At 39.3% G+C, this 27,932-nt stretch overlaps 1 protein-coding gene across 1 annotated transcript in view; it reads left to right on the plus strand.

Moving 5' to 3' along the window:
- b4galt2 (UDP-Gal:betaGlcNAc beta 1,4- galactosyltransferase, polypeptide 2) overlaps positions 1-27,932 on the plus strand; it is a 250,168-nt gene that overhangs the window by 216,803 nt on the left and 5,433 nt on the right. Inside the window, exon 7 of the mRNA XM_023286532.3 lies at positions 14,452-14,556. Within this exon, the coding sequence (XP_023142300.2) occupies positions 14,452-14,556 (105 nt within the window). The remainder of the gene's footprint in view (positions 1-14,451; positions 14,557-27,932) is intronic.

The raw sequence follows: 27,932 nt of genomic DNA on the forward strand, positions 1-27,932 counted from the left end.
TCCCTGAATTTTTGTCACGTGACTGTTGGTCACAGCTGAGTCGTTAATGGCTTCATGGTTGCATTTAAAGCCACCTATTTCTTCATTTTCTTTATCCAGAATCCATTTTGAGCAAACAGCTTGTTTTTGGTGAAATGTTTGATGAGACATGTTGAATGAAGTGATATATCACAATTTTAAGCTGAGATTTGGTTTAGTTTTCTGATCAAACAGCAAATCAAATGGCAAATTTGTAAAGACGGCATTGTTTTCAAACCTGTGGGATTATTTTAAAGTGACTTGCTTTTTGCACATATATATATATATATATATATATATATATATATATATATATATTTTTTTTTTTTTTTTTTTTTTTAAAACAATATTTTTATTGTACAATCTCAGTCCAGAGCAGTGTTGATTTATTGTTTGTGTATCAAGTTGGATCTTCATTAACTTCCACCATATCTAGTTTTCCTGGGATCCATAACTTTGAAATACATTATCAAAGCTTATGTAGTATATGTTCTAAACAATAACTCAAGGTAATGCTGTCATAAACACTGTCATTCTTGATGCAATACGAGTGTTGCCTTTTGATTCACATTGTACTTCTGATAACAACTAAAGGTTGATTTAATTCTCTGTTTAAAAAAAAAAGCTATTGGCAATTATTTTACAAAAGTGCCATGAAGCTGCTAAAAAAATACTAAAAAATAATGTAAAGTTTAAATCAGAAAGACAACAAAAAATGGCCATTTGAAGGGTTTTCACTGTTGCACCACCCAGATGTGTAGATGCTAAGAGAAATCTTGTCTCTTTGTCCTCTTCACACCCACACACTTCACTTTTCTATTACTTTCTCTCTGCCTTGCCATTCTCAACTATCGTCACCACCGCCACCCACTCGTCCTCTTCCTTCCCATCTCATTCCTGCAGAGGGAACTGAGGCAGGACATCAGACTGAGCTCCCACTTCTCCTCCACTCCATTGCTCTAATGCAATTAACTCCCCCTGTTGGGAATAAGAACGGAGAGCTGCAGAAATTCCTGATTAATCCAATCAAATAGGTCTCTGATCTGGGAGTGTGTGTCTCCAGACCACTGTCTGCACTGATGCAGGCTGCAAATGAAACTTTTCATAATGCCTCATAATAGTGAGAATATATATTTTCAGTGAAGAGAGAAGTGCTGGACAATCTGCAGAATTCAGAGCTTTTCAAGTGGTGCCTCTGTTAGTTAAGTAGAACGTAGTGTTTAATGGATTCATCCCTGGAGTCCAACTGTAGCTCAGCTTATATGGAGCCTTTCATTCCACTTATAGTTGGAGTAATGGCTCAATCTTCTCGAGACTGCTTCAGAATAAAAGCCACAGCAAGTTAAAGCAGTTGAATGCTTTTAATGTGAAGCAGCAGCAGCAGCAGCAGGAGCCATTTGACTTACATTAGCTGTGATTTAGTGCAGCTCTGTCAAAGTGTTAGGTGAGAGAACAGAAAAAAAAACTGAGTGATTTAGTCCGTAACATCACAACGCTGTATTACCTGCTGTAAATTTCCTGTGAATCACTTTGTGTGCAGGTGCATGGTTTGAGGAGGAGTTGCCAGACGACTGAGTGAAAGTATTGTCACTTCTTGTCTAAAATTGAAGTTCAAGGTCAAGGTCGAGGTTCACTTTATTGCCTCCCGTGGGAGAAATTTGTCTTAGGCAAAGGCAAAAGCAAGCTGCTCTGCAACATAAAACAGAACACATGCTACTAATAATGCATAAAATATGTGGCATATGATGATTAAATTAAAAGAACATAAAAAACAACTAAAATACATGCATAACCCCATACATATACACATACATCCCTATGTACACAACATTTGGCTACCCCCTTTTGGTACCTGCACTCAACTGCTTATTAATGAGTTTGATTGAAAAGGGATGAAAAAATGTTTTAAATGATTGAGCCTGCACAGTGGGACTCTGTACCTTCTGTCTGAATTCAACACAACGTACTCTGGAAACAGGACATGTGATGAGTCTCAAAGAATATTGTTTGCCTGCCTGATGGTGGCATGTATAAATAAGTTTTGTAGCATGAGTGGAGCAGGAGTGCCCATGATCTTTCTCGCCATCTGATTTTGGGTCTAACAGCATCTCAACAGTTTTTTCTGTGTTAATCTGCAGTTTGTTTGTGTTACGCCAGTCACTAAATTTATCCACAGCAGTTTTATGACTGCCTGGATTATGAGTGAACAAAATGAGAATAGCAGTGTCGTCAGAGAACTTAATGACAATACTGTCATTGTCATTAATACTGTCGTTGTTGTGCAAAATTGTCACAGAACCCATGGAAAAATCGTATAAAATCAGAGTAGACATTCTGTGAAGTAGTTGTACGCTTGAGTCCAAGCTCAATCTACCTTCCATTTCACTGATTTAAACATGGTTAATTGTTTGAGTGTCTTAGATACTTTCATATTTGCTGCTTTCTGTTTATTTTTGTACATATAAGCAGGTTTAACTTTCAAACATATCCTCTTTATTTGGAAAACTATACTAACAATGAGCAGGGCCTCTTTTTGATTTTAAAACAGCCTCACTTTTATTGCATGGATTCCACAAGATGTTAGAAACATGTCTCAAGGCCTCTCTTCCTTTTTGATCTGATTCAATCACATGATTTTGAAAGACTTTTAAGCTCCACTTTATTGTGTATCCCCTCACATTAACCCAAAGAACCCATAGTAGGGCTTTGACATTCCACTGAACTACATCAACTGGTTTAAAATGACACGGTGTATTATTATGCTGAAGGTGCCATTACAAAATGGTAAATTGTGATGCACATGGACAGCAACCATACTCAGACAGGCTGTATATCACAGGCCCAAACTGTGTCATTCACCACATCGTTGTACCAACACCCCCAGCCTGGATTCTTGACACAAGGCAGGCTGAGTCCATAAATTCATGCTGTTGATTCTGACCTACCACCTACAGAAATCAAGATTCATTGGACCCTGCTACTTTTTTCCTGCTCTTAAATATATAGTTTTGGTGAGCCTGTGCCCGCTGCAGCCTTAGATTTCTTTTCTTGGCTGACAAAAGTGAAACTCGACATGTTCTTCTACTCTTTTAGCCCATCTGCCTCAAGGTTGGATGTGTTTTCTGCTTGCTGCAGTTGTAAAGAGTGGTTATCTGTGTTCCTGTAACCTCTCTGTCAGCTCGAACCTCTCTGGCCATTCTCCTCTGACCTCTCCAATCAAGAAGGCGTTTCTGTCAGCATGACTACTGCTGGCTGGATGTTTTTTGCACCATTCTAAGTAAAATAGACTGTTGTTGTGGAAACCTAGAAGATCAGCAGTTTCAGTTAAACGCAAAAACAGCCTGTTGGTCCAACTATGCCTATTCTGATATTTGATGTGAACCTTAACTGAAGCTCCTGCCCTGTACGTTATGTTCTGTCTAGAGGCAGCAGAGACACAACATGCAAGTGACACACCTTTCCCAGGCTTCAGGCAGCCAGAGAAGCAGATGGTGAAAGTCTATCCATCCATCCATTATCTACACAATGCTTAATCCTCATTAGGGTCATGGCAGGCTGGAGGTAGCTGACTTAGGGTGAAGGCAGGAAACACCCTGGACAGGTCACCAGCCTGTTGCAGGGCTCCACATAGAGACAAACAATCACACTTACATTCACACCTACGGACAATTTAGAGTTACCAATTAAGCTCAGCATGTTTTTGGACTGTGGGAGGAAGCTGCTTCATTATCAGGTGCAGCCCTGGTGAAAATCTGATTTTTATTTACAGCATTTATGGGTTTAAGCAGCCGAGTTCACCTTCAGAGTGAACAAGGGCCGAAAAAAAAGATTTATTTTAAGCAGTCAGACAAGATATAACTTAACCCAAAAGCAACAAACTAAAATTCAAATAGCTTACTGATGTAACTAACAGAAACAGGAGAAAACGAGGTTAAAAAAAAAAAAAAAAACCTGACTGTCCAGCTCTACAAACTCCTATCGAGTGACAAAGTCAACTGCGTGGCAAAATGCTACAGATTCAGTGTGGGGGTCGTGAGGAGAAGGAGATGAGTGTTTGATGTCAGCAGTGGTATCCTCGCTCTTTTTAGTGGTGGTCAGGAGCCAGTCAGGTGATCTGCCAATCACTGGCTGGTACCTGAAATCAGACTCAGGCTGTACATCACCTGTTCCATACAGGGAGAAAACAGAGACCACAGCCATAACACTCTATCTGCAGGGTTTCATTCATTGCACTGCTGTCCTGTGATTGGCTGATAATTGTAGAAAGAAGCAGAGGTACATTTGTTCCTAATAAAATGCAGATGGGCAGCAGTTTTTCCATTACTGTCTAAGCCCAGCATTTTGCTTTTAACTTGTATTGGCTTTTTTTTTTTTTTTTTAAGATTTTTTAAAAATTGTCAATAACCTGAACCCAAAAAGAGCAACAGACAAGTCAAAAGCTATGGATTTAATCTCATCACAGCGCTTCATGTCTTTGAAAACCACAGTGGTCTACTTCTGTCTTTCTTATCTGACCGCTCTCAGTCCTTATCACTCAACTCTCCAAAAAGCTGCTTAAAGGTCCCCCATGGTGGGAAATTTCACAGCAGCCACCCACCTGCTGTGTTTCAGTGGAGGTGGCTGTGGAACATGTCGTCTCTGGATAATGTGCATCACACAGGGGATGCTGAAGCTCTCCGTCCCGCAGCTCCACTGTATCCTCACTGTCCTATCCCTTCTTACATAATATTCACAGTGTGCAGCCACGATGTTACTACCTCCTGCCTGGCCAAGCTGTGGAAAATAATCACTTTACTGATGTGTTGCTCCAGTGTGTGTGTTTGTGCTCTGACTGAAGTTTTGTTTTGGTCAAGGACACAATTCTGTGCTGTCTACAAGAATAAAGAGAAGCTAGTTGATTATTTAGTGCACAGCTCATTACTGCACACACACATTTGCTTTACAAGGTCACAGCCGAAATGGATGTTTCTTTTTGGGATTTTTTTTTAGCTCCATGTGATTTCATACTGAAACCACACGAATGCTATTAGACACAACAAACCTAAGCTCCAATTATCAAACAATGTGTGACTGAATTCGACTGAAGATTGTGTGTACGCGTGGCATAACAACAGCTTTTTTATGCCTTGTGTCTGTGTGACTTTTTTTTTTTTTTGTGAACAGACATCTTTGACCAGCATTTAATCATCATGCAAAGTTTCATATTGACAGATGAGGAGCCGGAGAGAAGGCCCACCCTCGGGGAATGTTTTATGAGACTTTCAAAGAACATTTTGAAAGCCGGCAGTGAAGTTAACAGGCAGAGATACGAGGATGTAGCAAAAAGACACAGATTTCTAAGAAGCTTTTTACACAAGCAAACACACTCTGATCTTCTTATGTTTGAGAGGCCAAAAAAACTGCACGTGTTTTCTCTGAGGATTGTTTACTCGGGTGCCAACATTTAACAACAGTGGAAATGCTAGAAGACACTTCAGTCTAGTTGATGAAAACGTGAAACTGCTTCTAATCATTTCCCCACACAAACAGATTTTAGGTTTTGTGTAATTTCCAACAGTAAACTGTAGGCAAGGGTTTAAAACGAGGCAGCTCAGTCCAGTTAAACCTGCACAGTCGAGGCACATTAAAAAACAGGAAAAGCACTCAGAGAGTGCAGTACTCCGCCAAGGCTGCATCATTTCTGACGGCTGACCTCTTGAAAAAATTTGTGGCATAAATCACGGCACCATAGACTGTGACAATTTAATATAGATGTACCCACAAACAAAATGACTTTGCACTGAGCACAGGCGTGTGTTATGCATGTGTACGTTATGTGAGGATACCGAATCTCATGACCTAAATATGTAGCGGGCGGGGGGAATTGATGAGACTCGGAAACACCCCCACAATTTAATCAATTGTTCCTTGTGTCATTTCCGACGAATAAGTCCGCAGTGGTCGATTTGTAGTAGGATCACAATCATGTGATCATCAGCAGGTTCACTTGTCATAGTTACAATGACGCCGTGCCGCTATCTCGCAATGATTCAGAAATCTTGAACAAATCTGTGGATCCAAACTATAAGCTGCCTCACTGCCAAAATCTAATCACTTGGTCCTTGTGTTATTTCTGACCGTTCCTGAAAATTTCTTTCAAATCCGTTAGTCTGTTTTTGAGTAATGCTGCTAACAGACAGACAGACAAATGTACGCCGATCGTCACATAACTCCGTCGTTCCTTGACGTTGTAACTGTGGCACGTTATTGCTTTTAAATACGTTAGACTATTAGTTTAAAACTGCATTTTTTTATTTGTCTTGTTTCGACCACAAAAAAAGCTGTTCAAGTTAACAGACAGTTGGTTATTTATACGTCCGGATACAGTGACATTTTCATTTTTGTGGAGACATATTAGTGGCCACCTTATGAATATAAAGCCCAGTTTTCCTTCTTCTGTGTTTTGGTGTCCACCACCTCCCGGGGTCACTATGTGACTCTTTAACTGCAAAATTAATTATTTAACACATTAATTAATAAATGCTCCATTATGTCCACCTGATAGCTTCTATCTGTTGATCTCCTGTTAGCAGTCAGGGGTTTGTCATGGCTTATTTTTGCTGCAAACAGCTGCTGCCTGCTGCAAAACGATATTGAAGCTGTGAAGCAAAACAGAAATAAGTTGAGAGAAAGAGGTGTTGAGGAGCGGTACAAGTCAATTGAAAAATCCCTGAGTTCCATCTCACAGCACATTATCATTATTGGTATTATTAAACAACATCAATTAAGCTTTAAATTATGAGAATTCAAAGAGCCACTTTGAAAACACTCAATGCAGGAACACAAACTAACCCTTGTGTTCATGCATTCACACTTTTTTGAAGCTTTCATGCACCATAAATTATGTCAGACTTTGCACACTTCACATTTGTTTAGTGAGTGATATATTAAATTGAACACATTACTGTTAATTAGTCATCACTGCAAAGTCAATGACATCCTACAGTTAATATACTATGAATAATGTTATATATCCTAAGGGTTTGGTAGAGTCGGTTCCACAATCACAGTCACATCTGTAGTGATTCTATGTTGATGTTAGAAACTCTTTTTTAGGAAAATCTTTCTATTTCTTCCAGTGTTTTTGAACTGTAAGGATCACTGAAAACTTAGTTCATATTGTAAGTTATAAAGAACTACATATCGAATCCTGATCTTATGGTTTAAGCCCTGAAAAGTGTAATATTTTTTTTCTGTCACAATTCTGCAAACAGGATTGATTAAATTGTAGCCTCTGTGATGTGTGATCAAATGTATTAGATATCAGTGAGTTGTCAGCAGTTCCGCCATAAATTCCACATCCCCACTTTTACTTCTGAAAAAGGTCAATTTATCCAATATTACATTAAATGTTAAAGACTAGACATTAGTTTAGTAATTATTCCAAATTTATGTAGGAGAACTTTCTCTTTTTTTCTTTCTTTTTTTTCAATCATTTCATAACTTTGGGATTTATCTTGTGACCTTTTAGAGGGCCCCCGACCCCCGTATTGGGCACTACTGGACTAAATTAACTGTATATGAAATATTTAAAACCAGATATTGCTCAACTAATTCCAACAGTAAAACCAGTCTGACAAGTAGATTTTTTATAAAATGAGGGCTTTTACTTTTAATATTTTAAGTAAATCAAGCTCCTATTTTGTACTTTTTCAGCTTACAGGACATTTGCTGGTAATTACACTACCGTTAAAAAGTTTGGGGTCTCTTAGAAATATCCTTATTTTTGAAAGAAAAGCATTTTTGTCAATGAAGATAACATTAAATGAATTACAAATACAGTCTAGACATTGTTAATGTGGTAAATGACTATTCTAGTTGGAAACGGTTGTTTTTAATGTAATATCTACATAGAGGTACAGAGGAACATTTCCAGCAACCATCACTCCTGTGTTCTAATGCTACATTGTGTTAGCTAATGGTGTTGAAAGGCTAATTGATGATTAGAAAACCCTTGTGCAATTATGTTAGCACATGAATAAAAGTGTGAGTTTTCATGGAACACATGAAATTGCCTGGGTGTAGGTGTTTTATACTCCCTTGCATTGGTCTTTTTTAATTAAAAGATCCAAAAACACCTTCCACCACTACACAAGTCTCATTCCAAGCCAAAGCACAGAGAAGTGTAAAGTTGTCTTGAGAGCAAAGAACACAACAAATTGATCTGCTCTAAAATACCTCTCATGAATGGAATCTATAAATATAAAAGTAAAATACTAAGACTGGCAGTGAATCAGATGAAGAAGAAGGGATTCTCCATGGCTGAGTCTTACACACTCTGCAGGGCAACGGGCACAAAGAAGATTATTTTAAAGATGCAGAACTGTGAATAATGTAAAACTAAGCTCACTGAAAAGCTGAGGGAGAGAAGGGAAGGGCTGCCTTGCTCACTGCCGAACTCTCACATTATTTGCACCATAATAAATCTCTAAAATATGCAAATGCATGTTCACATGTACACACAACACACAGGCACCACTGACAGAGGCAGCAATACATGCATGTGTGCGAAGTCAGGGAAGTCACTGAGACTTGACACAGTGAGAAAGAAAAAGAGGCAAAGATCTGTTTTTTCACGTTTTTCAATGAATTTATTTATGGGGTTGTATTGATGGAGCTGGGTTTTGCCTTTTTTGTTGGCACAGAGCTGCATTCTGGGTTATTTACATTTCTCAGGCCTGTAAAGAAGAGGAGAGGAGAAAAATGGAAGGTGAAGTGGAAGAAGATGAGTACAAAGAAAGTAGAGATAAGAGGGAAGATAAGAGGTGGAGAGGAGGTGAAGGAAAGTGAGAATAAGCAAGTCGTGAAGAGAAAAGCATCAAGGGAGGCGAAAATGATAGGATGGGTAAATATGAAGAAGCTGAGAGATGGGCTCAGAGGGACAGGGTGGCTTTTAGAAATAAAGAAGACCAGATTACAAGGACAGTGCAGTGGAAAATTTAGACCAATAAACCAATACAGCTAAGACTCTCAAAAATATACCAATCACCATGGATAAAAGTGACATATTTAAGGAAAAACTACTGATACCTGTGTGAAAAGGTCGATACCACTCTGATGTCTGCACTGGAATTATGGCGGTAAAGCCAGGAGGTTTTTAGCTTAGCATACAGACTTGAAGAAGGAGAAACTGCTAGCACTGAGTTGAAAGTTATCTCATCTAGCTTAACATGCTGTGAAGTACACGTATTTACCTTCTTGCTGTAAGTCCACTGCAGGGTTTAACTGGGCCACAGCCCAGCGAAGCGAAGCTCTTTCTCCTTCAGTATCACAGCAAAACAGGTGACAGACAGGCTAACAATTAAAACCAGTTGGTTATACTAAGCCTATATGCTCCCACAAATAGTTTAGATGGGTCAATGTAAAGATATGTCTTTATATGTGTTTGTATGACAGAAGTGTCAGTGTTTCCTGAGCCATCAATTAAAAACAAATGATAATAGTAATAATAGCTATAAAATGGTCTTCCACTACAGTGTATTTGGGTACTGGCCAGTAATTTCCCAAATAACTTATTTCTTTAAATTCAGTTATCATGTTTTTTCATCCAAATTGCCTAAAGGTAGAGAAAGTACAGTATCATAAAGACTGCAGGTAAAGGAAAGCACCTGTCTATTCTTATGTCTGCACTGGAAATATGGAGCCAGGAGGCAGTTAGCTTAGCTTAGCATAAAGACTGAATGCAGGGGAAACAGTTTGGCTCTTCACAGTTCAAAAGTACACCTACCAGCACCTCCAAAACTCTAAAGCTAGCATGTTGTATCTCACACTAAAAGCATCTGGACCAAAGAGGACAAGCAAAAGAACTCACCAAATCCACTCCATATAATCTGCCAAACCACCAAACTCACACTGGAGAAGTGTGTTGTAGAGTCAAGGAGCCTGGAAGAGAGGATGGAAACATTAATATACGCTACTGTTCAAAAATTTGGGGTCACCCAGCCAATTTCATGTTTGCCATGAAAACTCACTTCTATTCATTCATGCGCTAATGTAATTGCACAAGGGTTTTCTAATCATAAATCAGCCTTTCAACACCATTATCTAACACAACGTAGCATTAGAACACAGGAGTGATGGTTGCTGGAAATGTTCCTCTGTACCTCTATGGAGATATTCCATTAAAAATCAGCTGTTTCCAGCTAGAATAGTCATTTACCACATTAACAATGTCTAGTTTGTATTCATGATTAATTTAATGTATTGTCATTAGAAAAAATGCTTTACTTTCAAAAATAAGGATATTTCTAAGTGACCCCAAACTTCTGAATGGTAGTGTATGTCGTGGAGATCCTGCAGGTTTTCATGAGACGTCAACAACTTTAACAGCATGACGGATGGAGTCAGTGTCATCAGTTTTGTCTCCGGCTACAGGCTCAACCAAAAAGAAAGAAAAAGAAAATCCTTTGAGAAGCTGTGGAACTGAGCCAGGACCATTTTAAGAAATACTTGGCTAAACTTAACTCACTAAACCCACTCTCTGTGCTTTTTTTTGCTATCTATTTAACCAACATCCTGAAAACGGAGAAAGGCAACCTTGAGATGCCACAGCAAGGATTAGCTTCAACAGGGGGAAGAAATTGGCTGAAACCACAGGAAAGATAAAGCAGCATTAGACACAGTCCTACTGTAAGGAGGTTTTCTGAGAACCAGGAACCGATGTCAGTTTTTTAAGAGGAGATACATGTTGGAGCTCTGGCTACACTGCAGGTGGCCTGATATGATCAGTAAAGAGGGCCTAAAGGTTTTAATTTAGTCTCTATACAGGCAAAATACATGAATCAAACCTGGCAGCTCTAATATCACACTATCCTGTTCACTAGAAATATCTAAATTGGTGAGCTCTTGATGCTGGTAGCCATATCTTTTAAGTTTTTAAGTTAGACTGATCCCACCTTGACATCCAGTTCTGTACTTAAAGCAAGCCAGTCTTTGCACGTAAATCTCAAGAAGAAATCATTCCCCAAACTGTTTTTTTTAAATGTTACAAAGAAGATGAAAAATTCTTCGTCACATTTACATAAAAATGAAACATGACAGTGAGTGTTCCCACATTTAATTAAATAACAGAAATGAGTGAAATTGAATGCTTCAGTCATGTCTCTTCACCATGAACCCATCATTAGCCTAAAATATTTTCATTATTATGAAGCAGTTGAAGAGACTTTTTCACTGTGCCAAGAAAAAAATAAGAAACCTTGATGTTTCACGTCAGCACAAGGTAGCGGCTTTAACCTTCAGTTTACTTTAGGAATGTTCGGTATCGACCTTCAAGAAGTCAGGTTGAAGCAGAGGCGAGAATGAAAGTGTAAACGTGAGAAATAAACAGATGAGAAAAGAGAATGGTTTGATGAGGTAAATTAGGAGATAAGAAGAACAGAAAGAAGGGAGTTAAGAGACAGATCTACATGATAAGTAAAGTGTTTAAGAGTAATATCAGGTCCGGATGCTCTGTAAGAGAAAAACACTACAGGAATCAGAGCGTTGCGATAAATAAGAATTGTTCATTCAGTACACACATACGCAATCTTTTATGTTGTTGCAGGTATGAATATCAACGACTGTGTCAGCCTCAGGGTTTAAGCTGGGCTTTATGTGGAGCAGATCTGTTGCTTGTGTTGTCTACACTCCATTTGTCGTTGCATTAGATCTAAATCTCTGTGCAGATTTGCCCTTGTATTGGATCTGAGTGGTAATACAACATTACCGCTCTCTTTCTCACACTTCTGGTGCTTTGTTTAAACTGAAACACTCTGTACATCATTGTCTTTTTTCCCAGCTGGTGTCCGTAAAGTTCACAGCTCCTAAGAGTAGGAACAGTTTGTTTCCCCTGATGGTATCTGGCCCTGTGGTGTCCTTTTCTTTTTATTTTACAAAAGAACTAAAGGAGCTTTGTGTTTGTTGGTTTGCTTTGTTGGCTGTGTGCTGTGTTTAGGGGAATGTTCTGTTTAGGCCAAGTGCAGCCCTGACAGCTCTGTGTGAAGGACTGGAGGAGCCGAACAAGCATATTTTTGCAATAATAAGCAGGGTTTTTAAATATTTACTGTTTCTGCCCAGGTGTACCACCATGAATTCTGCTGCATTAGCAAGTAGGTTAGAAAGGGATAGATCTGGATTCAATATAATAATAGAATACACTGTTGGCTGTGTGTCATTCTCCTGCTCTGTTTCCCAACATTTTACATCTCTCTATCTCCACTATAACCATCCATCCATCCATCCATCCATCCATCCATAAGGGGCCCTGGAGTCTATCGCAGCTGACTTAGGGTGAAGGCAGGAGACGCCCTGGACACGTCACCAGTCTATTGCAGACTACACAGAGAGACAAACAATCACACTCATTTAACACCTATGGACAATTTAAAGTTAGCAATTGACCTCAGAGTAGACTGTGGGAGGGAGCCGGAGAACCTGGAGAAAACCCACTCATGCACAGGGAGAACATGCAAAGTCCATGCAGGAACAAGTCAGGAAGGCCGGGACGCAAACCGGGGTTCTACTAGCTGCAAGGCAAAAGTGCTAACCACTGTGCAGTCTATCGCCATCCAGTGAAGTCAAAAGTACTCAGATGAGCACCCAGATAACTTAGCTGGCTGAGCGGGGGATGCATAAACAAGGGCTATAGTCCCCGATGCAGCGACCTGGGTTCGATTCCAGCTCAAGACCCTTTGCTGCAGGTCCCCAACCCTCATTCTTCTCCCTACTTTTCTGTCTGCCTCTCGACCAACCTGTCAAATACAGGTCAAAAAAACTAACTTTAAAAAAAGTGATAAATGCTCAAAAATTTTTTTTTTTTTTTTTTAAATAGACCCAGTGCAATCACAGTCCTTGACTTTAGAAACAAAATTAACTTTCCCACAGTTTTCTCTGTAGGACTATGGCTGCTGAGCTCGGCATCTTTGGGGTCGAAGGTTAATTACTTGAATCTTGGTAGTGAAACCTGTCGGACAATCAGAAAAGTGCAGTGACTCCCACAGCTGCGTGACAGACCACTGGCGTTGTTATCCAGATGGAAAAAACACTGACCTTTAGCTTCACGGTGTTGATTGTTTGGTGTGAAAGATGGACAGCCAAAATCCCAAGTCTCCAAAGTTCAGCTGAAGCTTCAGTGAAACGAGGCTTCAGCTGTCTGACAACAAACCCACATGTGACTAGAAGGAAGTTTCCCTCCGCTGCCACAGGAAAACGTTGTGTGTAGAAACACAGGAGGGAATTTTTTTCTTTTAAAAATCAGCAGCTTTGAAAGATTCCTGAATTCTAAATGCACTTGTTTAGACAATGAGTCAAGTGACTGTGGCCCAAATCCAAATCTTTGTATTTTTATATTCTAGTTGTCTGTGCTGAAACAACTGGTCGATTAATTGATAATTTTTTTAAAATTATCGTTCAAGCAAAACATTTCCTTTCTCCCACTTCTAATATATGAGGAATTTCTGCTTTGGCTGTTTTATTGTAAATTCATTATGTTTTTGTTTGTGAACCTCGGCCAGAAACAGACAAGTTGAAGATGTCAATTAGTTGATAAAACTATTCTTGTAAATTTGTTTTCAAGCAAAACAACACTGAAGCTTATTAAATGTGAGGATTTGTGACTTCTTCTTATGTGACAGTAAGCTAATGATTTGTGGGTTTGGGGCAGTTTGTTGATAAACAAAAGGTTTTTGTCACATTATTTGACATTTTATTGACTAAATTATTAGCCAAGTAATTGAAAAGATAAATCGTATTGGACCTTCAAGCACAATGGTAATACTGTTTTTGCAGCAAAATAATGCTGCTACAAGTTTAGTTTGACATTTTTTACGGAAAGCTCTACAATGTAATATCTGCCACAGAACATATGTTTTTAATAATATTACAAAATGTATTAGAAATAGAGAATAAAGCTTGTTGATGTTAAAAACATTGGAAAAAATTAAATAATTTCTCTTTATATGGAAAGAATAACTCATGAAACATACAGTGTTTAAAAAAATAAACAATAAATTAAAAATGGAGCTGTTTCAAACATGAGAAATGTGAATTTATATGGTTTTTGAGTCATTTGGGACATGGTTTGAGTTATTTGGGACAGTTTTTTAGTCAAGTATTAAATAATTTTGGGTAAATTTTGAGTCATTTTGGACATCTTTTGAGACATTTTTTTTCTTTTTTACAATTCTTAGTAACTTAGGACATGTTTCAAGTTATTTTGCATATACACACAAATAATCCGTTCATTTAAAGAATAACTGATAATAAACCACTCTTGCTGCTCGACCTCATCTCAGTTAATTCTGATTTTCTTTAATACTATGATCGGCCTGTTTTCTCTGTTGTCTGCTCTTTGGCTTTGTCTCCGGTTGCTTCCATTCCTCTCTCTAATAGATACCGCATCTGTATGTGTTGCAGGATCACTCTGAACGGGATGAAGGTGTCCAGGCCAGACGTTCGCATCGGCCGCTACAGAATGATTAAGCACGAGAGAGACAAACACAACGAGCCCAACCCACAGAGGTACTGCATCATTGTCCAGAGTCCCTCTCCAGCTTTACATTCCAATCGATTGCGCTGCTTTTGTTTCGCAGCTGCACGGTTCAGACGTTTCTTTCCGAAATTTTTCATCTCCATCTGAGAGCATTATGATTATGTGGCACTGCAAAAGCAATCGATAGCTTGGCTTTGTAATTAGTATTGGCTACGGAGCGATACACTGCTCGGAAACATGAAGCAGTATGAGGCCAACAGTGAGAAGTAATAGCATTTTATCATTTCCCCTTGTCCATATTATCCACTGTCAGGCTTAAACGCTGAAGATATTTTAACCTTTAACCACTGAGTACCCCTGCCCTTTATTTTTAGCAGATTTCACACTTGCATTGTACACATTCACACCTGGGAGCGTATTATCTGAGTCCAGGATTCCTGCTGTTGCCCACTGAGCAGCTTCTCGTGTGAAATTGCAAGCGAAAGGAAAAATGCTCCCTTTAATACACCTTCAAAGTGTTAAAGTGTATTATGAAAGACTTACTTCATGAGCTGCTTCACTAGCGGGCTAGATTTATGTGTCCAATTTTTGTTGAAAGCAGCATGTTGACAGCCCGAGTCTTGGGGTTTGGAGGAAATAGCTGTTATTTGTCGAAAAAAAGTTGAATGTGCAAAAGACGCATTCCGCTGCTCCTAAGTAGTTGTTGTCTTCTTGGAAAAGGCCAAATGAGTCTGAGTTGAAAGAGCGTTCTTACTTTTGGCAGGCCTACTTCTGATCTTGTCATTTCACTTAATAAGTAGCCAGACCTCTTTGATCATGTAGTTTTTGCTGACCTTCAACAGTTTCATTTCTCACCTCTCTGCAGTGATGGACTCCAGGAACCCTGACATCACTGTCAGTTGTACTTAAAGGTGCAACACCTTTCTGACCACCTGTCCACAAAAATCAATGATGCTGGCTGTGATTTCAGACAAAACAGGCTTGAAACTTTGAGTGAATTCAACCAAACATTTCAGTAGCAGATATTTTTCAACCCATTGAGCCCCAAACCCTAGCACTGGGTTAAATATAAATAAACAAACATAAAATAACACTATTTATGAAAACCAGACTGTCAAAATGTGATGAAGAATGATCAGAATTTGAACTTGTCCTCAATCACAAGCCAAAATCGTGGTATTTTATCAAAATCACTTTATTCTACATGTCTCAGAAATTGACTCTTTGCTCTAACTAGCTTCTGTAAAAATGCAAAAAAAAAAAAAAAATAAATCTGCCCTCCTTGGAGCAGTCATGAAACCATTATTACTCTGCCAAGGAATGTGGCGAAGTTCTGTGATGATTGCCTTTGGTTTGTCTGTTACCAACATTACTCAAAAACCGATTTAGATGAAATTTTCAGAGAAGTTTAGGAAAGACACAAGGACCAAGTAATTAGATTTCGGCAGTGATGCAGCTTACAGTCTGGATCCACGGACTTGTTAAAGATTTCTGTATCATTTCAAGATAGCGGCACGGCATTATTGTAACTATGTTGAACACTACGTCAGCTGCCTACTGACGATCACATAATTGCGATCCTACTATAAATCGATTGCTGCGGACTACAAATTTTTAAAAGATTTCATCTGTTGGAAATCATACAACGACTGAGCAGCCTCGGTGGAGTACTGTGCTCTCTGTGTGCTTTTCTTGTTGCTTAAGCTGTGATCAACAGTCACACACAGACACACACACACACAAATCTGGGCTGAACTGCAGTGTTTATGCAGATAGGAGACAAGTATGGAAACAAATTATAAATGTAAGTAAGTGTTGGTAGCACCTGTGGGAAAATGATGTTTCAGATTTTTGTAAAAAGATGATCAAAAAAATTGACTTTTAATTTTTATCATTTATGGCATTATTCATCTATCCATTACACATCCATCCTACACACCGCTTAATCCTCTGTAGGGTTGCGGGGGAGGTGGAGTCTATCCCAGCTGACTTAGGGTGAAGGCAGGGGACACCTGGACAGGTCACCAGTCTATCACAGAGCTACATATAGAGACAAACAATCACACTCACATTCACACCCACGGACAATATAGAAATAACCAGTTTACCTCAGCATGTTTTTAGACTGTGGGATGAAGCTGGAGAACCTGGAGAAAACCCACACATGCACAGGGAGAACATGCAAACTCCATGCAGAAAGATCCCAGGTGAACCAGGGATCTTCTCGCTGTGAGGTGACAATGCTGTGCAGCCCTTTATGACATTATAATTATTTCATACTGCAAAAATGACATTTTTGAGTTCTAGCCAGGGTTGTGCTGTTTCCTATATGTGCAGGACCCACAGTGAGAAAAAATATGACAGGAGCAACAAACAGCCAGAATCTGCTCGGGGTTGAGAGGATTCCTTTCTGTCAGAATATTTCCTGTGACACTTAGAGAAAATCTCCATCACCCAGATATCACAAGTCTCTAAAATGAATTAATTAATTTATTATGCTGGTCCTAAGTCAGGTGTTTCTTTATTCTTGAGTCATGATAGGCCATGTTGCAGACAACATAGAACAGTTTTTCTATATCATGGTTAAAACATGCCACGCATCAGGATGTTAAAAGATTAATGCGAGAAGCCACTGACATGCATGAAGACATGAGGACATGTTAAATAAATAACATCCATGCATTTCAAACATGCCATTGTGATTTCTTGCTTTCACATCCTTCATTAAAATTCTGATAATGTGCATGTTAAATAAGTACTGAAACTACTGAGTGTGCACTTTGCTGTAATGCCGGTACAGTGTTGGAGGATGGAGGTGAAACACTGGATGATGCCTTCGGATGTAAAACTATCAGTTGGCCGAGCAAACTATCTTTAAAAAGTAGTCCTCTGAAAACCAGCTCAGCTTTTCTGGTCACTGACAGGATTGGATGGTTTTGAAATGCCAAGGACAAAACATTTTCAATAAAGCAAAAATTGCTTTTCAGTGATACAGCCCAGGAGCTTAGATGTTGCTCTTTTGGCTGCACTCATTTAAATTGCTTTTCAAACAAAAAATGCTTCCCTTATGAATGTGTTATTTTATGGTTTGATGAATGAGACCCAATATGCAGAGATGAGCCCTTCTAGACACATTAATCACCAGGAGTATAGCACCTCACATTAAGCTGCTTAAATGTGGATTATCACTGTTTATTCTCCGCTAAGAGCCCCGTTTTCATGCCTGGATAGGCCGAGCAATGATGCCTCTCAACACTAAAATCAATAGCTGCTGTAGCTCGGGCAGAATGAAGATATAGTGAAATCTGTTCCCTCCTCCAATATTATTCTACTTTGATCTCATGTGACATTATTATGTCGCAGCGTTTTGACAGGGCCGCGCTGCCTCACGGTTCACAGTGAGGTCTAGTTTAGTTGCGGCTCCCAAATTGGTTTATAAGAAGATTAAAAAATGCTGGCAACAAGAGTCATGAGTGAAAGAGTATTGACTGTATTTGCCGCAACCAAACAAATCGTGACCGGCTTGATTTGAATTTTGCAGATAGCATCAGGATACATTATTACAATTGACGTCTGAATGAGATCAATATACCTTTTGAAAGAGAGGCTTCAGTACAATGGATGGAATCAGACAGACACCCAAACTCAGCCCAGTCGCACACAAAAGCTGCAGAAACAATCACAGATTTCTCAAAAGGTTCAAAATTACAAGTTTAATTAAAAGTTTTAATTCATCCAAAGGGATTTGAAGTTTTAAAGCTCTTTGTAGTTCACTGCTTTAATGTGGTGCAACATACAGTAAAATGGAACTAGATGATCCTCTTTTCTCTTCTTTTCTTTTTTTGTTGCTGGTGAGGATGAACCTACCTTTTTTGCGTCGCTCTTGATTATTATTGCTGCTAATAAATATAGAAAGAAGCAACTATCAGCTTATGTATCTGACAGTATTATAAATGAAGTTGTGTTTAGTTGCTGAGAAGTTAAGGAGAAAATGTTGTTCACATCCTGACCCTGCATTCATACCTTTCACTGGCTGGTAACTTGGTCTGGACGCACAAATTGGCATCAGATTAACCTTTGACACCGACTAAAAAGAAATGACCTGCAGCAAGAGCCTAGCTCAATATTACAGAGATCTGTGAGCTGAGGAACAGACAAACTCATTTTACCATCACAGGCTGTTCATTGTTTTTGCTTCACTATGAGGCAATTTTTTTAGGAACTCTAGCATCTTTACTTCTTTATTACTTTGCCGTTGTGGAGTTATGTGACGATCGCTGTACGTTTGTCCGTCCATCTGTTTGTCTGTCTGTCTGTCTGTCTCTTAGCAACATTACTCAAAAACGGACAGATTTGGATGAGATTTTCAGGGAAGGTCAAAAATGACACAAGGACCAACTGATTAGATTTTGGCAGTGATGTGGCTTGTAGTCTGGATCCATGGATTATTTCAAGATTTCTGTATCAGTACATGATAGCAGTATGGCATCACTGTAACTATGACAACAAGTGAGCACTACATCAGCTGCCTGCTGACGATCACATGATTGCGATCCTACTACAAATCGACCACTGCGGACTTATCGGGACTTATCCGCTGGATACGATACAAGGAACAATTTATTAAATTGTAGGTGTGTTTCTGAGTCCCATCAATTCCCGCTGCATTTTGTTTGTAGGTTCATCTATATTAAATGGCCACATTCTATGTTGCTGTGATTTATGCCACAAAGCTTTTCAAGATTTCAGTTGTCGGAAATGATACAACGACTTAGCAGCCTTGGCGGAGTACTGCGCTCTCTAATGCTTTTCTTGTCTGAAAATGTGGGCACAACATGTTAAATAGCTTGAAGAGAAAAAACTTTTCTAACCTTCTGGCATCATATTTAGAAAACTTTTGACATTTTTGCAAGAGAAGATTCTATGTTTGCACAGAATCACTACTCTTCTCCATGCTAACCATGAAGATATAATCCACCTCCTACACAGGTCTGGGAGGATGGCAAATTAAACCAAAAGAGTGGCATCAGATGAAAAGAAATGACAAAGGTTTTCTTTTTTTTAAAGCTGAAACAAGTGACATGTCAGACACCCACCTAGATGTGGGTTCACTTTAAAACGAACAATCTATATTGTAAAATAGCAGCAACAACTAAAATATGAATATGTCTAAAATAAGCAGGTCTGTGTAACGTGTCATCCATCATTGTTTTGAGTGTATGTGTGTGTGTCAGAGAGAGATGGAGAAAGATTCAACAATCCCTCAGTAATTGCCTGCTGAAATGACACCAATAGAGATGGGAGCCAGCTCAGTCAGAGTAGTCTAGTTGCCTTCATCAAAATCAATAAATCAGCCAATAGACTGAAAAGAAACTGTGTGTGTGGGTGTGTGGGTGTGTGTGTATGTGTGTCTGATTGATACCCAATTCTCGTTTTCCTCCTCGTCTTGCTGGCTGCTCTGCGCTCCCTCTCTGGTCCATGGACCAGACTTCCTCAATAAGAGGTGACACCAACAGGGACGCTATTTATTTGGGGTCGATACATTATTCATAACTGTGGCGAGGGGCAGAAAATAGCCGCCTATTAGTCGGCACAAACTTCATTTTTACAGCCCTTCTGGACACTCATTATAATGTCTTGGAAATTTCAGCTTAAAGGATCTTTTGAGAAGAAGTGGGATTTGGACTTAAATAAAGCATGGCGGCTCAGAATAATCAGGAAGCTGTGAAAGTAGGAATGACCACCTCATGGCAGTATTCAGGCAGTGTGGGTGAAGGGGAAAATGTTTTTCTCCTTCCTTGCTCTGTCCGTATCTCTCCTGAAATTTAATTCATCACTATTCGTCTCCTATAGGAAGTTTTGCATTCCTTTCAGTGCTGTTTTGAAGACTTTTCTTTCAGTCTGCAGGAAAATATTAAATTGATTCAATCTATCAAATCATCTGTTATTTTCTGTGACTGAAAAAGTGATATAAAAAGAATAAGGTAGCAAAAAGAGGTAACAATAAGATATACCAATCCAAAAAAACAGCAGCACTTTGAGTTTTTAAAAAAATCCATTTTTATTGTGTATTCTAGTTGTTATGAACTCAGAGTTGTAAAGTAAAAGCTGTTAAGATATGACGACGTTCTGTTCTGCTGTCATAAAGCCCCAACAACTATATAACTTCTCAGCTTTACAAGCCAATAAGGGTTTTACTGAATTGATACCAGCTGAGGAACCAGGAGCCATTAAGCAGGAATTGAACACCGGCTACTGGCCTCAAGTACATGGCCACCAAGCAGGCGATTTTCAGATGCTTCACATTTACATGTGGGAAAAAAGGCATCTAGTGGACATGTAGCATTAAGCACATATGTGATGTATGATGACTGTATGACAATAGTGACTAAAATGCAGTCCATGAAGACTGTTAGTATCTTTCAGTGGTAGTGCTACACACAATAAAACAGATGTCATTGCTTTGCAGCTATTCTGTTGTGAGTTAAACTTTGACCTAGTGTTTGTACTAGATGGAAAATCACTGCATCAGCAAAGGTGTATGATACATCCACAAGAAGGCAGGAATGTGGACATCAATTTTCTTAATAATCCATCCAATAGTGTTGAGATATTTTAGTCAGCACCAGATGACTAACATCTCTAATACAACACTTTCTTGTAGCTACAAAAATACAATGTGAAACACTTTTTAATGTTGACTGGTTACTATAAACAGACAATACAAAAACAGAAAGAAGGGTCAGATCTCGTGGAGGTGTTTGAGCTTTACCTAGATTTTCCAGGTTTTGGACAAGATGGATTTCCAACTTGAAAAACACTTTAAGCCTGTCTTTCCCCTGAGAAACTTTATATACTAGCAGTGGAGTACTAGCACTTGGGAATACAGGATCTAATTCTTGTGGGCCTCTGCATCAAAAAATCCATAAAGTGTTTACCGGCCCTGTCTTTCTCTTTACTGAGCCTGAGTCCCAACGCCTAAATCCAGACCTGACTTTGTTTCTCAGTACACTCCTGTATGCAGGTCTGTGCTTTGCCTGGCATCATACATTGACCATATATAAATATGGAAAAACCCTCTGTGATGTCGCCCTTAGGTTTCCTGAACAGAGGTTTTGAAGCCCAGTGGCAAACTCTGCCTAAATGCCTGAGCTCTAAATCCTCACACAGTTAACTGATGTCACAGCTGTAGTGCAGTGGGTGAGTTTATGATAGAGGATTGGGACATGTGACAGCATATATTACTTGAAAATAACACATTTCCATTTTTTAAAAGGTGAATTTTGACTCAGTTTCATCATGACATTACAGTGTTTCCAAAAGTCAGGAAAGCCACATGAACATCCTATGTAGACATCCATCCATCCATTATCTACACACCGCTTAATCCTCTGTAGGGTCACGTAGGGTCACTTGTCAGTTACCTTCACCCGAGTCCCAGCTGACTTCAGGTGAAGGCAGGGGACACCCTGGACAGGCCGCCAGCCTATCACAGGGCTACATATAGAGACAAACAATCACACTCACTTTCACACCTACGGGCAATTTAGAACAATCAGTTAACCTCAGCATATTTTTGGACTGTGGGAGGAAGCCAGAGTAAACAGAGAAAACCCACGCATGCACAGGGAGAACATGCAAACTCAGAAAGATCCCGGGAAAGCCGGGTATTTGAGTTTTACCTAGATTTTCTGCAAACCAGGGAGCTTCTCGCTGCAAGGTGAAAGTGCTAACCACTATGCCACTTTGCAGCCCCCTATGCAGACATTTGACTGAAAATACAAACAAGTAATAAATTAATAAAATAACATAATATGCAGCCTGATGCTGTCACTGACAAATAGACTTTTTGGATTTGTTTCCCAGACAATCCATGCTTTGGTTTGTGTACACTTTGTAGGCAGCAGGACAACAACATTTACACTACCGTTCAAAAGTTTGGGATCACTTAGAAATGTCCTTATTTTTGAAAGAAAAGCATTTTTTTTTTCAATGAAGATAACATTAAATGAACCAGAAATACAATCTAGACATTGTTAATGTGGTAAATGACTATTCTAGCTGGAAACGGCTGATTTTTAATGGAATATCTCCATAGAGGTACAGAGGAACATTTCCAGCAACCATCACTCCTGTGTTCTAATGCTACATTGTGTTAGCTAATGGTGTTGAAAGGCTAATTGATGATTAGAAAACCCTTGTGAAGTTATGTTAGCACAAGAATAAAAGTGAGTTTTCATGGAAAACATGAAATTGCCTGGGTGGCCCCAAACTTTTGAACAATAGCGTATATGTCACCAGTTTCACGATGAGTCCCTCAGGAATACCTTCAGATAGTCAGACGCATACTAGAGGATTTCAAAATGGGATAACCTAAAACCCTCATGCATTTAGTAGGTGTGCCTTAAAGTCCGTGAGGTCATGCAAATGTGTCTCGTTCATGAACTGTCTTGTGACAGCACTCACTTGTCACTCAAAGCAACCTCACCCTGAATTATTCATACTTTAAAACTTAATAGAATTTAAACGGGAGAGTTATTTAAATATTCACCCCAAGCATGGTTGCAGCAAAAGGGGAAATTAGCTATAGAGACCAAAGTCTTTTGGACCATCCTGTAATAATGTTTGTTGCTGCACTAAAATTGGGCACTGGACTTGCTTTTAGAGCCTACCTCAAGTGGATATTTGAGGAATTGCAGTTTTTGGCACTTGGACAGGTTCAGCCATGGAGGTTGCTGCTTGAGTTGACACCACATGGCATCTCACCTTGACCATCCACCAGACAGCATCAACGAACGCTGATGTACAGATTGTAAGTTTTATGAATGAGAGTGAACCTGGAGCTGTTCTTTATGTACAGCAGCAACCTACAAAATCAATTTGTATTTAAGAAATGCTTCTTAAAAAGGGTCTTACTTTTGGATTGTACTCAGAGAGGTCTACAACTCAATTATACAGATAAACTGAGCTTCTGTTTCCGCTTTTTGTCTTCAGGTGCAGGTTGGCTTTCTGTTTAGATTCAGATTAATGATTAAGCCTGTTGGGAGAGTTTATCTGGAGTACCTGCGTAATGTCCAGCTTTTACCAAGGGAAGCATTGTCGGGACTGTCTGATGAACGTTTACTATCTCTTCTGCACACACACATGTGCATACACATTCACTCAAACATGCACGCTCTCACACACAGGAGTCCATTGTCTCAGCCCCTTCTGAGATGCTGGTTAGGCATAGCAATGAGATGTTCAGCCAGCGGAAGTAAGAAAGAGGCACATTCATCACTCGCTGCAAGTATCAGTTAGCACACACGCACTCACACACACATACACACACACACACACACACACACACACACACACACACACACACACACACACACACACACACACCAACTGCACTTTGTGTGCTGCAAATGAATGAGTTGCTCAGTAACGTTGTTCAGTATTCCATTCGTATGTTTTTGTCCTGGGACACTGCAGACATGGAGGGTGTGTGTGTGTATTTATATATATGTATAAAAGTGGCATTATGCATGACTTGAAAGTGGCAACAGACAGGTTTTATGCTTTAACTTATTATTATGGATTAAATGTTGACTGCACAATGTAATAGCTATAATAATGGAGCCATCTGTGTTTAGATCATCCCCCTACAAGCTTCACTTTCACAGTGCAGTTCTGTCTGCCACTGGGTATGAAATGAGAAAATAAAGACTCGACTTATGGTGCAAACAAAGCGCGTCTGCAACTGCGCAACCAAAACAGGATGAGGGCTGTGCTTTTGTTTTCTCTGTAGCTATCAATAGCTTTCCCCAGGTATCTGAACTGGCGGCTGGTGGAACACCTGGAGGAAAGTAAAAGAACGCTGTTGTTAGAGGAGACAAACAAGGTGAAGACGGAGAGTGATGGAAACTTTAGTCCTAATTGTCTTCAGCTCCCCCTCTACTCCAACACCAACCCATGCTGTAGTTACTGAATATCTGCGAAGCAATTCTCAAACTGTTATTACTCTTTACACAATTTTGACCGTGTTACATGATATCTTCAGTGATGATGCTTCTTCTTCTCTTATTTTCCAAGTACCAAAAACTGATTGCATGCTTCTTGTTAAAGCTGTACTGGTTTACATTTATATACATCTACAGCTGTTTTTTTTTATCTGGATCCAACATTCATAATGTGGAAATAAACCAAACTCTGTGTCCGTGGCGATAGCAAAGTCTGACTGAATAATGGTGGTTCAAAAGATGTTTGCAGTTTATAGCATGAGCAGACCTGACATTAAGATGATTGTGAGCAATATGATAGTATTGTTTCTACTATTTAGGCTGTGTGCTATGTGTTTCCTATGTTTAATACTAAGATGATTTATGGATGTTTTTTATAAATAAGATATAGAAATTATCTCTTTTCCAATTACCCATTGGGCTATAATCTTTTAAAAATTGTAACAATATAACCCTCCGGCAGAACCAGGCTCGGGGAGGGTGGCTGTCTGCATCAACTGGCCACAGTGAGGGTAAAGGGGAGGGGAAAAAAGCCACTCCAGAGCCTGAAATACCTGCAAAAATGGTGTACAAATTGGACAGAGAAGACAGCAAGTTAGTAACATGCAATAGTGCATGTAAATGCATGACGTAAATGACAAGGATTAGCACATGTGAATACAGCCATGACTTGATTGACAGCTGTGATACCTACAGTAAAGCTAGAATAAAAAGGTTGAACTATAATACCAAAGGAATAAAAGAGAAAATTAAGTGGAATCAGGCAATCAAATGATATGAAGCAGCAGGGCGACAACAAAGAGATGATAGCGGACATAGCTTGGTTAGCTTAAAAAAAAAGTAAAAGCATCAAGCTGGTAAACAAGGTTTGCCATTTTTCATTTCGTTATAGAATGTTTAACAAATTGTTCTCTTTTTAATGTTCCAGACAAGCAAGGCTGCCCAAACTTGCAGCCTTTAGCAGTGTTTGTCAGTCACATTTGCAAATCATTTATTTACATTCTGGTTTTTGAACTGTGTAAATAAACAAGATATGTGGCGTTGGCTGTTTCCCACTGATTCCAGTCTTTGTGCTAAGTGAAGCTAACTGCCTGCTCCTGGTGGCCTCATATTTACAGCCATGAGAGTGGCATCAATATTCTCAGCTTACCAAACTGTCAAACTGCTCCTTTCAGACATTTTTCTCAGACAAGGTCAAGTGGGCCAACTCAAAATGTGACACTAGAGCAAAATAACCCTCAGTGGCTGGAATGACAAGCTATTGTTGAGCTCCTAAACCAGAAATGTTTTCCTGTGAGACCCTCAGTGGAATTAAAATAGAGCTTTACTTAGCCCATTTAGAACGACTGGAAATCAGGCTAATGAATATGTAAGGAGGACTGTCTTTGTCTCGTCCTCTAACTCGCTAAAATATAAATATAAGTGAGACAAACAGGCTGGGAATGATACAACAGCCTGCACGCTGGGTTTACGTCAATCTGATGTTCTCTCATGCGCAGCGATTAATTTATGGAGTTTAATCTCTGCTGTTTGATAGATTCATCCACAGATTCTGCTTTTTTGACCCAGTTGTCACTGATTTAATTTTTAATATCAGTTCATCTGCTTCTATCTGTCTCTCTCAGATATGTTATTATCTCTCCACCTATCTGTCTTTCATTTTTCTTCCCTGTCATTCAGCCCTCATTTTACTTTAAACACTGCTTTTCCTCTTCCTCTCATCCTTTCCTTACACGCTTTCTCTTAAACCCATTCCCCCTCCTTTTAGATGAAAGTGTCAGTCCTTTGTCGAAGTCAGAGAACGCATAATTCTATTTATATGTTATTGTATAATATTGCTCAACGGGAAGATGCTTGACAACGTTTCTTCCAGCTTCCATTCATACCATGACGCTCTTTTTGATTTGATTTGAGAGAGACAGAAGGAGAAAGCGATGCAGAAAGAGGAGAGAGATCTTCACTAGTCAGCTCTGACAAGGATCTGCAGACTCGCTGGTCCATGTCGGACTGAAGTGTCAACTCCACTTGTACGTCCAAGCATATCATTAAGAAGACATCTTTTGTTGGAGTCAGTCACTGCTGTCTTTTGAACAGTGAATGTGCACGGCTGGGTGTTCGCACACGTCAGCTCTTTCTCTGTTCATAGACAAAAAGGCCTTTTAAGACAAGTGTGCTGTAAACATGCTGCTAGACACTTGCTCACTGCGGCCTCGCTTTGTATCCTGACTGTCTGCAAAAACTGTTCCTACTACGAGGGTGACAGGAGGGTTTGTTTAATGAATCCGTTTAAAGGCGAAAGTTGCATTGCGCCCTAAACTGCAGCTGCACTCTGAACTGTGTCACACACTATGTGAATTATTTTTCCATCTTTAATACTAACATCAGAGCAGATTCTGATGTAACTGCTGAATCCCAGCCAGTGGGGAAGGATATAGCAGCATAATTCAGACTAACCTAGGCGGATATTATAGATGAAGCTGTTCTTTGAGTCACAGTGTGATGCTGCAGCACCACCTGTTGGTCAAGATCTGTACAGTGAAGGAAACCTGATGGGGATTTATTTTTAACAGTGGTTTCTTCTGTCTGATTTCATGGAACTTAAGTCCATACAAACACTAGTGTCTTTACAGTCAATAAATTTAAATCTGGACTTTTAATGCTGTGGATGGACATCATGAATCTGTTTAGAGTTGTAGGTCAGCACTTTATAGCAGCTTCTCTTATTTCTGTACACAATTTTCTTTTTGTATCACAATTATATTTATTATATTTATTTTAGCTGCATTACTTGATGTCTTGTTTGATTGGTTTTTCTCTAGCTTTTGTATTGGCGCAGTGCCCTGAACATTGGATACTTCATTTGTGCATTACGTACTGCATTTTGATTGTGTACCTGCACAGCACACTGTTTTAGCAGTTCCCAATCGGGACACTGGAAAGAACATTTTAGGGTTTGAAGAACAAGAAAGCAGATGGAGACATATTGATGCTGTGTAAAGTTATGCCTAGTTCCTTCTGTAAATCGAGGATGGTATTATAATAGTAATACAACAAGGAAAAAAAGTCTGTCATTGGTTAAAGTGCTCACAACATTGTTTTTAGAGGTTTTAAGTGAAAAGGGTGGGAAATCACTCTTCTCTCCAGGATTCCCTTTCATCAAATATTTGCCCCAGTGAAGGCTGTTATGAATACTACAGGACCTAAAAGTGAAGGCCCATTTTCTTCATATTTCATTCTTCTTTTTGTATCTTTGTGGATCTAAGCTTTATATTGTTAGAGTGGTGATCCTCTGAAGAGTAAAAACAAAGGGCCCAACATGATTTATGTTTCCTAGCCCACAGTGCATCCATGTAATTTTCTGCATTTCCTGAAGCATAATATTCACACACAACAACCAAACC

The sequence above is a fragment of the Amphiprion ocellaris genome, chromosome 10 (genome assembly GCF_022539595.1).
Source record: "Amphiprion ocellaris isolate individual 3 ecotype Okinawa chromosome 10, ASM2253959v1, whole genome shotgun sequence".
NCBI lineage: Eukaryota > Metazoa > Chordata > Actinopteri > Pomacentridae > Amphiprion > Amphiprion ocellaris.